Source organism: Saccostrea cucullata, unplaced genomic scaffold (assembly GCF_032062105.1).
Source record: "Saccostrea cucullata isolate Sc308-1 unplaced genomic scaffold, CSIRO_AGI_Scuc_v1 ctg13208, whole genome shotgun sequence".
In the NCBI taxonomy this organism is placed as follows: domain Eukaryota; kingdom Metazoa; phylum Mollusca; class Bivalvia; order Ostreida; family Ostreidae; genus Saccostrea; species Saccostrea cuccullata.
The window spans coordinates 235-12060 of NW_026920717.1; the positions used below are offsets into that span (position 1 = coordinate 235).

The 11826-nt window shown below is 34.6% G+C and overlaps 1 protein-coding gene across 1 annotated transcript; it reads left to right on the forward strand.

The window, feature by feature from the left end:
• Positions 1 to 860: 860 nt before the first annotated feature.
• Positions 861 to 7571, forward strand: LOC134256236 (probable serine/threonine-protein kinase roco5; the record flags this gene model as incomplete). The annotated part of the gene is made up of 4 exons (XM_062738900.1): positions 861 to 977; positions 2522 to 3055; positions 5144 to 5241; positions 6816 to 7571. Coding segments are annotated over 4 exons (1505 nt in total), but the record flags the coding sequence as incomplete, so codon positions are not given.
• Between the last annotated feature and the right edge of the window lie 4255 nt (positions 7572 to 11826).

Below are 11826 nucleotides of genomic sequence, written 5' to 3' on the forward strand. Positions count from 1 at the left end.
AGAACCAATAAAGCACAGAAATAAAACAAAACTTACATGAAAGTAAGATATGTGTAAATAAGCATTGAAGTGAACTCTGGGTATGTACAAAGTTCGCGCCTTGTGATCGCTGTCATACGAATGCATCAGAATCGTAGTATAATCGCTGTAGCAGCGCGATGAGACCTACAACGCAGTGGAAGTCCTGTATAAAAGCTTTGAAGACGCAAATGATCGCAGCATTCATGCAGTGATAATAGACTGTGCTTGCACGGAGAGCGCGCGAAGGCCTTGGAGATGTCACGGCGTATCTATCGTGCTTTAAGGCGCTTTTGATAAGATTATTTAATTTTCTTGTGATTTTTTTGACTGCAAATATACGGTGTACAGCAACAAAACAAACTTGTGACAGCGATTACTGCGGCCCATTGGCGTTTCTTCAGCGTCCATTTGTGATATCACAATGCGCTTGCATGGATTTATTAAAACGTTGTCAGCCAGCTCACGACTAAGGAATGTTTTGAAGTTTTGTGTGAGTTATTGGTTTGTGAATCAAACAGAATTGTCACATAGGCATATTCTTGAAGCACGCTGGCGCTTCATGAAAAGTATGCCTACCTGCAAGTCCGTGACATGCACATGACATCTCACAACAATATTTCAGTATGCTAAAATTCTTTACATGATTGATAAAATGAAAGAAAGGTGGGTCCGTACTCAAAGTTTTTCGTCAAACTGATCCTTTTTTAATTTGAATCCTTTGAATAACCCATGGACTAACTAACGCAACTTGATGTGATACAGTCCTTACCCATTTTTGTGTTTTGAACATAAACTCAAAGAGTATCAGACTTTTTAGAGATGTTTTGATTTTTTAATAGTGGGTATTCCAGTACAAGTTATAATGAGAGGAGATGACTCGGTGAAAAATTTTCTGGAGAATCTCAAGAGGGAAACTACCATGCACCATGCCACTGGGATGTTGATAGGATGTGGAGGTAGTGGAAAGTCACACTGCGAGAGAGATTAAAGGACATAAATCTTGAGGAAATTCGGAAAAATACAAAATCTACCAGAGGAATAGATATCCAACCTGACGTTTTTGATGTGTCAAACACAATCAAAGGTATTGTTAGCTCAACTGTGATGAACATCTTAATTGAGCGTTTTCGCACCACCTCGTTGTCCGTCACCCGTCCGTCGAGCCGTCGTCTGTCCGTCTCTGTACATTTTCAGATTTTCATCTTCATTTCAAGAACCAGTGACCAGTTTACCCAAATTTGGTACAAAGGATCTTTAAGTGAAGGGAAATTTAAATTTTAAAATGAAGGCTCCATCTAAGGCCTTACTTAAGGCCTAACCCTGTGGTTGAATTTGATAATCAAGAAAAGACCAAAATAGTCAGGGGTCATCAAAAATCTTCGCCTTAAGAACTACTGGGCCAAAAAGCTGAAATGTATATAGAAGCATCTATTAGTACTAGTGTAAATTCTGAATAGTTCTTAATCATACCCCGAACCCGGAGGTAGGACGGTGTCACAATAGGGAATCTAAGTATTAGATAGAAATATTTAGGAAAAAATCTTTAAAAATCGCATTCTCTTGAAATACTGGGTCGAGAGCTAACACGTATATAGGAGCATCCATAAGACAGGACCACAATAGAGAATCCAAGTTTAATAATGAAATAATAAAATCTACTTCTCAAGAACAACTGGACTAGAAAAGCTGAAACTAATGTTTGAAGTATCCTGGTTAGTGAAGATTCTGAAGTTTAAAATCATGACCGGGGAAGGTTGGGCCCCGATTGGAAATCCAAGATTTTCATTGAAAATAAGAAACTCTTCACAAGAAACACTTAGCCAGAAAAGTTAAGATTTATCTGAAAGCATCCTGGGGTATTGTAAATTTTAAGTTGTTCAAATTATTTAACCGGAGTTAGGTTACATCATAACCGTAAATATGTACATATTTTGTACCGAAAGCTTCGAGTGACCGTAAGACGTGCTAACTTTAATCGTCAATTGCCATGATGTCGGGTAATTATACTTTTCGTCAAGGTCACAACATGGGGATTTGCATTTTAGAGAAATGGATTTACTACTGCCGAAAACTTATTTGTGGACTGTCACAGAAAAAAAAATATATAATTAATTTTCTTTTCATCAATAATTCAAAATTGCATTCTGCAATTTAAAAGCAACGTTTATGTCCATTGTACAAGATAAATGTTCATTAATTTTGTTGCCTGAGAAATTCTGAAATTATAGGAGATGTGAAAACAATCTGTTTAAACATACAGAAATTATAATAAAAGATAAATGATTTTTTTTATTTCCGGAATGTGCAAAGAGCTTGTTTTAATGCCATATGTTATTATAATTATTAGAAAAGAAAAAGAAAAGGCCTAAATGAACACCGCTTACATTGTATTAAATGTTCGATATTTTTTTTCATATTACATGAAAAATATTTTAAGGCAATTGATCAAAATAAGATAAATTACTCAGAACAAAAGTTCATTATTGTTATAATTTCACAGTTAATTCATCCAGCCAAAATCAACGATTTAAGGTTAGAATTGATGAAAAAAGTCAACATCACCATGTTCTTGAATCCCCAGTGGAGAAATTTGATGAAGTGAAAGCTCTGGATATCAATGATATCCATGATCCAGGGGATTTGAAAGAAGACACTGCTAGCGAGGCCGCTTACGATGAAGACTCGTCACAGGATAGCATAGACACAGAACCCGAGTCACTTAAAGGAAACGAAGCCGCTGCTCCAGTACCGGTAACAAGAGAAAAATCAGTTGAAGGAAATACAAATATTGCTAAACACTCGGAAAGTTTAGGAGTTTTAAGAGTTGTCCAAAATGGTTCGGATGAACCAGAGAAAAAAATATCTATGGTCGACTTTGCGGGGCAGTGTTCATATTATTCCTCACACCAGCTTTTTCTGAGTCCACGAGCATTCTTCATTTTGGTGTTCAATATGGAGAAACAATTTGATGAAATGGTTGGAGAAGAAGTGTGTAGTCAGAAACGCTCCATTTATAAGGAATGGACACATAGAGGTTTGTGTTTGTCAAATAAGCTTTTTATTAGCTCACCTGAGCCGAAGGCTCAAGTGAGCTTTTCTGATCAAAATTTGTCCGTCGTCTGTCGTCGTCGTTGTCGTTGTCGTAAACTTTTCACATTTTCATCTTCTTCTCAAGAACCACTGGGCCAATTTCAACCAAACTTTGCACAAAGTATCCTTGGGTGAAGGGAATTCAAGTTTATACAAATGAAGGACCACACCCTTTTCCAAGGGGAGATAATCATGAATTTGTTAAAAATTTATGGCATTTTTAAAAAAATCTTCTTCTCCAGAACCCCTGGGCCAGGAAAGATGAAACTCATGTGGAAGCATCCTCAGGTAGTGCAGATTCAAGTTTGTTCAAATCATGACCCCCGGGGCAAGGGTGGGGCCAAAATGGCCGACCCAAGTTTAACATAGGAATATATAGGAAAAATCTTTTAAAAAATCTTCTTCTCTAGAACCACTGAGCCAGGAAAGATGAAACTTATGTGGAGTCATCCTCAGGTAGTGTAGATTCAAGTTTGTTCAAATCATGACCCCTGGGGCAAGGATGGGGCCAAAATGGCCGACCCTAGTTTTACATAGGAATATATAAGAAAAATCTTTAAAAATCTTCTTCTCAAGAACCACTAGGACAGAAAAGATGAAACTCATGTGGAATCATCCTCAGGTAGTGTAGATTCAAGTTTGTTCAAAACATTACCCCCGGGGCAAGGGTGGGGCCAAAATGGCCGACCAAAGTTTTACATAGGAATATATAGGAAAAATCTTTAAAAATCTTCTTCTCCAGAACCACTTGGCCAGGAAAGATGAAATTCATGTGGAATCATCCTCAGATAGTGTAGATTCAAGTTTGTTCAAATCATGACCCCCGGGGATAGGGTGGGGCCAAAATAGGGAATACAAGTTTTACGTAGTAATATATAGAACAAATCTTTAAAAATCATCTTCTCCAGAACCACTGAGCCAGGAAAGATGAAACGCATGTGGAATCATCCTCAGGTGGTGTAGATTGAAGTTTGTTCAAATCGTGACCCGTGGGGCAAGGATGGGGCCAAAATGGCCGACCAAAGTTTTACATAGGAATATACAGGAAAAATCTTTAAAAATCTTCTTCTCCAGAACCACTGGGCCAGGAAAGATGAAACTCATGTGGAATCATCCTCAGGTATTGTAGTTTCAAGTTTTTCAAATCATGACCCCCGGCCCTGGGGATAGGGTGGGGCCAAAATGGCCGACCCAAGTTTTACATAGTGATATATAGGGAAACCTTTTAAAATATTCTTTACAAGTACTTCAAAGCTATGATTAGTGATACCCGGGCTATTTATATGGAATCATCCTCAGGTAGTGTAGATTCTAGTTAGTTCAAATGATGAACGCCTGAAAGGGGGGAGTAAATTCAAGCCCGATGTGCTCAGGTGAGCGCTGTGGCCCCTGGGCCTCTTGTATTTATTTCTTGTCTTCATCAAACTATACCCGACAAAGCGCAGGATCATAGGATCCGAATTTCTTTTCAAATAACTTGTTTTTAACTTTTAAATTAAAAATGTAAATGTGTATTGTTTGGTACATTTAGTTATTTGTAGTTCTACTATTCTTTTTATGAAAGACTGACAATTAATCCGAAAACGCAAGAGCAAAATAATTTTTAACAAATAATTGTTTTATGTTTCTTCATATTGTTTTTTAGTACATTTTACTACCTCTGTCTGGAATCATTTCCCCAAAAAGCTATACTTATTACTGAAATAATCTAGACTTTAGTAAAACAAAACAAAAGAGATTTCTTATAATGTAAAGAGGGGTATTTTTGTGGAGCAATTATTTTGGGTTGTATACGATTTTGTTCTTTTGTACACATGATAGATAAGTGTAATAAATATAATTTCTGAAAAAGAATTCAAACAAGAGGTTGAATATGATTGGGGTCCTGTCCACAAAAACCTGTGAGTCTGATATGTACATTTTTGACTTCACTGGAAACAGGTAAAAATATAATACGGTAAATCTGCCTTTTTACATTGGAGGAATAACATAAGGCCCAATTTGAATATAATTGTTTTTTTCGATTATTTAGATTATGTATCTTTCTGGGCAAAGAATATTCATCAATACAGCAGTGAAAAGGCTCCAATTCTACTGGTTGGTACTCATGCTGAAAAAATGACAGAAGAGGTAAATAATATCAATATAAAAACAGGGAATCACGGTTGTTACCAAACTCGATGTAGCTTAATAAACACGAATGTGATTTAAAAAAAATAACATGCTCTCTTACTATGTGTTATGAAGCTGCATGTAACCAGAGAGTGGTGTAGTTTTCTTGATCTTCATTTTGGCGCTCTCGGGTTTACTAAAAAAATATAGATTAGAAAAAATAGTATGTGCAATATATCAAAACTTTTAAAGAATAAATGAACTTTTTATTTTAACAATCTAATTACAATTAGATATTAGATCCGCTCGCGCACTCGCTACACTGAGATCTAACAACATCCCATTCAGGGTACCGTCAGAAGTCAAATTCTATCCGACAAGTCAAAATTGCCCCCCGCGAAATCATCGTATATTTGCTGAAGCGAATGCGTCTGCAGTTGTTTTTTTTTTCGACTTTGACCTATCACCTCCGACGTGACCCTCTATGGGATGTTGTTAGATGATTTAAAATGATACGGAATAGGTAGCTATTGTTCCTTCGCAGAGGGCTCGGCATATTGAAGCATATGGATGAGACATTAATACTCGAGGCCCTCTTTCATGAAAGGAGTTGGCATTCAGTGCCCGATTCTTCACTGTTCAATGATCCCGTGTGCCGAGTAAATGTCAAAAAATCTTTGAAGCCCTTCAATGGAATTCGATGAAGTCAGTCTGGATATGAAAAAATTCAATGGGATGTAAAACAATAAACAAACAATCAAACATTCTAACACAAAGATATCTGGGCAATGTTCAATCTACATGTACTTAATCAATACATTACCCACGGCGGTGATCAATAGTCAACTTAGGTTGCTTTCTTTTAACAATAGATTTTTTTGTTATTTCCCGATGATGACAAGTAGCACACGGCGGGTGTGACCGGTCGACAGGGGATACTCACTCCTAAATGGCACCTGATTCCAACTCTGACGTTTTGGAGGCCCGTGGTTGCTCTGCTCCTGTTTTGGATTGATTTAAAAACTTTTGATCTTAAATACTGTTCGATTTATTTTTTTCCTAGGTAACAAATCCCCTGTTTAAAATTTCCAGAGATCGGCGTTATAAACCTTTGTGTGCCGTGTATTTCCAGTTTTCATTAATGCACCGGTTATGGACGATTAACTGGCATGGAAAACATTAAAATCGTTAAATAAAAACCAGTAGAACGTATGTCATGATCTTAAGGCCATGTCACCGAGTAATTTGGAAAGCACTTAACGAAGCATACTTTTTAATTGGGGAACACTGGATGTTTATACATTAACATCTAAAAAGATCTTAATCTAATGGTAGGTGATGCTTGGTTAGAGGCTAAGAAGTATGGAATTTAAGAATTAAAAAAAATTATTGAAACAATCAAAACATATGTTAACTTGCCACACAAAAACCTCTAGAAGTGTTTGCTTGCTGACTTTTCATGTATCATAATGTTGAAAGTATGCTATGAACGAGGGAAATGATTTTTCATCATCTTTATCTGTCCAACATATAAAATGTCAAGCCTTTGGATTCTTTCGTAATTAATTAAGCCTTCTTCTACATTCTCTTAGGAAAAAGTGGAATTTTTCCGTGAAATATGGAAAACTTTGGAAACAAAAGACAAGTCTCTGCAAGGGCATCTTGACAAAAATAGGGCGTTTGCAATAGGATTTCATGAAAATGAAAGCATCGAAAAAATAAAGGAGTCAATTGTGGATGTTGTTCAGAAACTTGATCACTGGGGTGAAAAGCTTCCGCGCTCATGGGCTATGTTTGAAAACTTCTTCCAAGAAAAGAAATACCTTAAAATAATCAACATAAGGACACTTATGGCTTTCAATGAAGCATTACCATCGGATATAAAACTGGGGAGCGTTGAAGATATCAACATCATGCTGCTGTATTTCCATGATATCAGAGACATTTTGTATTTCAACCAGAATGTTCTCAAGGAAGTAATCATCCTTGATATTCAATGGTTTGCAGATGCGTTCAAAAATGTAATCACGGATAAAAATCACGCAAAGGAGGATTTACTCGAGTTTTCATCTGAGTGGGACCAATTCGATGACACGGGAGAACTGAGTGACACTTTGCTGTCCAGGATTTGGAAAATGAACGATAACGAATACATTGAACACAAAGATGAGATCATGCTGTACATGGAGAAGCTGGGGCTATTGGTTAAAATGGATGACAAAAACTGGTATGTTCCCTGTATGAACAAAAAGACATATCCTGGAAACTCGTTCTCATCAAACCCTTCCTCATCCATCCTCTGCTTCACATTTGATGTTCTTCCTGGGGCATTTTCCATCGCCTTGTAGCAAGTTGCATGCAAATTCCTTGGAGCATTGTCAAAGAAAAAAAGGAAGGAAAAGAACAACCTTGCATTTACCAGACAGCGGCTGTATTTCTTATAGGGGACCACAACGTTCTCCTTGGAATGACCCCAACAGAAATTCAGTTGCAGGTGTCTGTTCTTGATGGAGAAATTGATACATTGACGTGTTTCGAAATAAAAGAGAAAATTGAGAATGAATTGCACATTCTTTCTTGTACATTCCAAAGAAACTTGAAATTCCATGTTGCTTTCAAATGTAAACGTGTCGGATTTTGTGATAATGAAAGAAGTCACGTTATCAGAGAAACTGAGCTAACAGAGCCAACACTCCAGTGTCCGTACTGCAATCTAGAGAACAAGCATGTTATTATCACAAAAGAAATCACCAAATACTGGAAACAGGTAAAACAAAATTATAGTTACTTTGCCTTTTTATTTTTTTTAAAACAATTTTCCAATAGCTAAAATTATTTTCAAAGTTTTAGAGGGGTTAGATTTTTTTTTATTTGGCATTCTTCTATTAAAGCTTTTCATTTGATTTCACTATCAAAATATTGAATATTTTTTCTTTACATCTTTGATACATTCTATCCTTATTTCATACTAAACACTATTCACTCAGTCAATGTACGACATTTTGAGAAAAATTAATGCTATTTTTTGAATTATCAATTTTTGTCTGAAATAATGGATAACACAAAAAGGTAAACTAAAAATATGAACGCACCGAACATACTGAAGTACCAACTTGTGGGCTCATATTACACCGAAAAAAGGTTTCTCACATTGAAGAGAACCTGTTAATTTGATCTTCCATTAACTGTAGCTTACCAAAAGGATAATAAATTAGTTTTAAAACATAAATCATAATTGCAGTTCAAGGAAGAGAGTTAAACAAAATGTAAATATAAGCAATGAAACATTATTTTTTAAAGATATATTTTCATTACTGCAACGGTTTGTGCAAACATATTTTAAAAACCTTGTAACAAGCGTTTCTAATTACTCAATTAGATCACACACACCGCTGCAGTTGTAAGAACACATAAACATTGGAAGAATAAATATAATGATTCATTGCTTAACTATGTTATTTGTTTTTTTATTTCAATGAACGTTTTTAAAATAAAAAAAAAATATTTGAAATAATAAACGTATGGTGTTGTCACAAGCGCCGCTACTTATACTAAAAATAAAGGGGAAAAACTTTTAAAGTTTTCTGTGAAAAAGTATACAGTATTAGACAAAATAACAAACATAATTATGTTACGTGGTTATTTATTTCCTTGAACGCTGTTGATATGGGTATTAAATGATTTCTATCCTTAAATTAAATCTATTTATTGTTCTTGCATAATTTCAAGTCAAAGTATACATTAGTATGAACAGACAGGGCCAAAAAGGAATAGTTTGTATTTCTTTCATAGACACGCGTTCTTCTTTAAGAAAGGATGTCACGAATCATCAAGCTTCAGATGGAAACTTAAAATGTTTACCTCCTGTTTTCTTATATTGGTTGTAAAAAGTGTTCATTGTACACAACTTTCACATATATGAAAATGATGTTTGACCAACAAAACTATAATTTATCTACCTTCTTATGTGTTGCCATGGAAACAACACAGAGCTCATCAGCCAAGTTTGCCGCCATATTGCATATTGTTTACACAAAAGATTCAGCTAAGGGAAGTAACTCTTTGAATTTTTCAAGCGCTTTTAGTGAGGTAAAATTTGCTCATAAAAATTATCTGCAACAAATGCTTCTCATTTTTTTGCCGAATCTTAAATTTGTAGAAAAGGAAGTGTTTGTTTAATTTTTAATACCAGATTGAGATAATCTTGTTGTAGATTAAAGAATTTAATTCTTATTTTGGCTTAATTATTTAAGACAAAACTAGAATATAGAGGCATAAAAATATTTTTTTTAATTTTAACCAGTGATGTTTAGTGGTAAAAATATTAGAATAAGTTTCTATGCTTATGTGTTTTAACTTTGATTTAATAATATGTGACACCTATGTATCTACAAATGAAAAAATTAGTAAATATACGTTCACCGATATGGTTGCACACTTGGGGATGTTTGGTCTTGGTTTCCATGGTAACGGTTCACAAAGGCCACTGTTTTATAGCAAAATGTTATCAGCGCATCCCAAATGTTTCACTATCAATGCCATTTAAAAAAGCAAATTTTTCAAGTTTTCATGATATATATAGAAGAGGCTTGATGGTTCGTGACATTCTCTCTTAAGCATTATGACATGCATCTTTTGATTTTATGATCATCAATCTACAGGTTCATTTATATCTAATTCTAAATTTTCTCTCTAGGTGTACATTTAAAAATTGCTTTTTCTGAAAAAAAAAAGATTTTATGAGATGAATATTTTACCTCTAGTCATTTGGTTTTTTAACGTTTTATATTACATATAAGAAAAAATTCCAGATTTCAATGAAATAAAGTGTTCTGTACTTACGGTATATTTCATTTATTCCAATTTTATTTCAATTTATGATGTCGATGTAAATTTGAATTCAGAAAATTTTACAAAATTTTGATCTAATTCTACTTTAAGGACAAATGATACAAACAAATTTTGGTCAAAAAAATGTGAAAATGCCAATTTGAGTAATGTTTTTATCTATAAAATGAACAACTTTCACCTCGTAATTTTTGAGTTTTTATTCACATTTTCACAAAAATGGACTTTGAAGTGAAAAATATTTGTATAGATTAATAAGGATGGTCTCAGATAAACAGAAGTTTGAACATCATAGAAGGTTTACAGTTTCTTTATATTTTAGAAATTTATTATTTGCACCATTTTCAATTAAATTAGACCAAAAAATATATACCAATCCAGGCATCGATTTTTTGTTTGTATCATCTGTCCTTTAGTGTTATTAATTGTTTCTGCTTATTTGATTTAAGCATTTGAAAGAAGTGTTAGGTTTGTTTTAGGCAAAGGTGAGCCCTAGCAGACCTGCATTGCCTTCTGGACAAAATCTTGGGGGACCGATCTAGATTTGCAAAACTTGGAATCGCAACAAATGATGTTTTGAATCAGGCATACAGAGACATTTTAGAGTTGGAGGTGCCGCCTTCTCTTGTTTATAACAAAGTAATAGCATCATCAATATATAAAAATCTGCGCCCGGAGCAAGAAAATATTTTATTAGATGCTAAGCATTCGGGATATAAAAATTTTGACATTTCATTAATGTACACACTGATAAGAAACATTTGTGTAACGATTCCTAAACCAACCAGAGGAAAATGGGGAAAAGAGCCTGCAGCAGGAGAAGTTACAGTTGGTGATGATATTGAGAGAATCAGGTCAATCCGAAACAGCTTGACTGCACATGTGAGCTCCGCGTCAACCCCTCAAACAGATTTCGATGACACCTGGTCGACAATGTCGGATATCTGCCAGAGATTGGAAACGTTCACTGGAAAGACATACTTGGTGGACCTAAATAAAATCCAAAGTAAGAAAATTTCTACATAATTTGAACCTTTTAATTTTGGATTATCAAAACTATATTTACGACTACCGTGGTGTTTTATCATAGCTGATTAATATTGAGAGGCCTTTATTTTTTTAACAGACATCCACAAGCTTAAGACTGTTATGATTCTTATATATTTTGTAATTAAAACAATATTCAATCTAATTCTATATTTTGCTTTAAAAATTCTATATTCGTGTTGCTTTCATTGTTTACGCCTCACCTCTCCACTATACAAAGCTTTCTCTGGCAGCTTCATTCCAGGTAACAGGTTCTGGAGGTACCATCCAAAACTCTTACACCCCAGACGCTGTCTCAGTTCCTTTCTCTCTGATACGTCACCATAATCACCCTGAAAAGTGTTTAGAGATACTGTAAAGGTAGGTCTATAGATAGAATTCTTGTATTTTTCTTTTTTCCCAAATTTTAAAGGTAAACCTTGTCAGACATTTCAAACATCCCAATATTCCTTTTAAATCTGCAGTCATCTACCGGTATGTGAGTAGTACAAAAAAGCATAAAACATGATAGAGAACTCAATTTATACAACATTTACACGACAAGTTATAAGGTTGTTGAACAGGATAAAGTGCTTTAACATTCATATTCTTAACTTATTTACTAATAACTTTAGTTTTTTCATTAATATCTGCTATGGTTATTTGTTTTATAACTCTCAGACGATACGATGGTAAAATGAGGAACATGAATTCATTTACATATATACA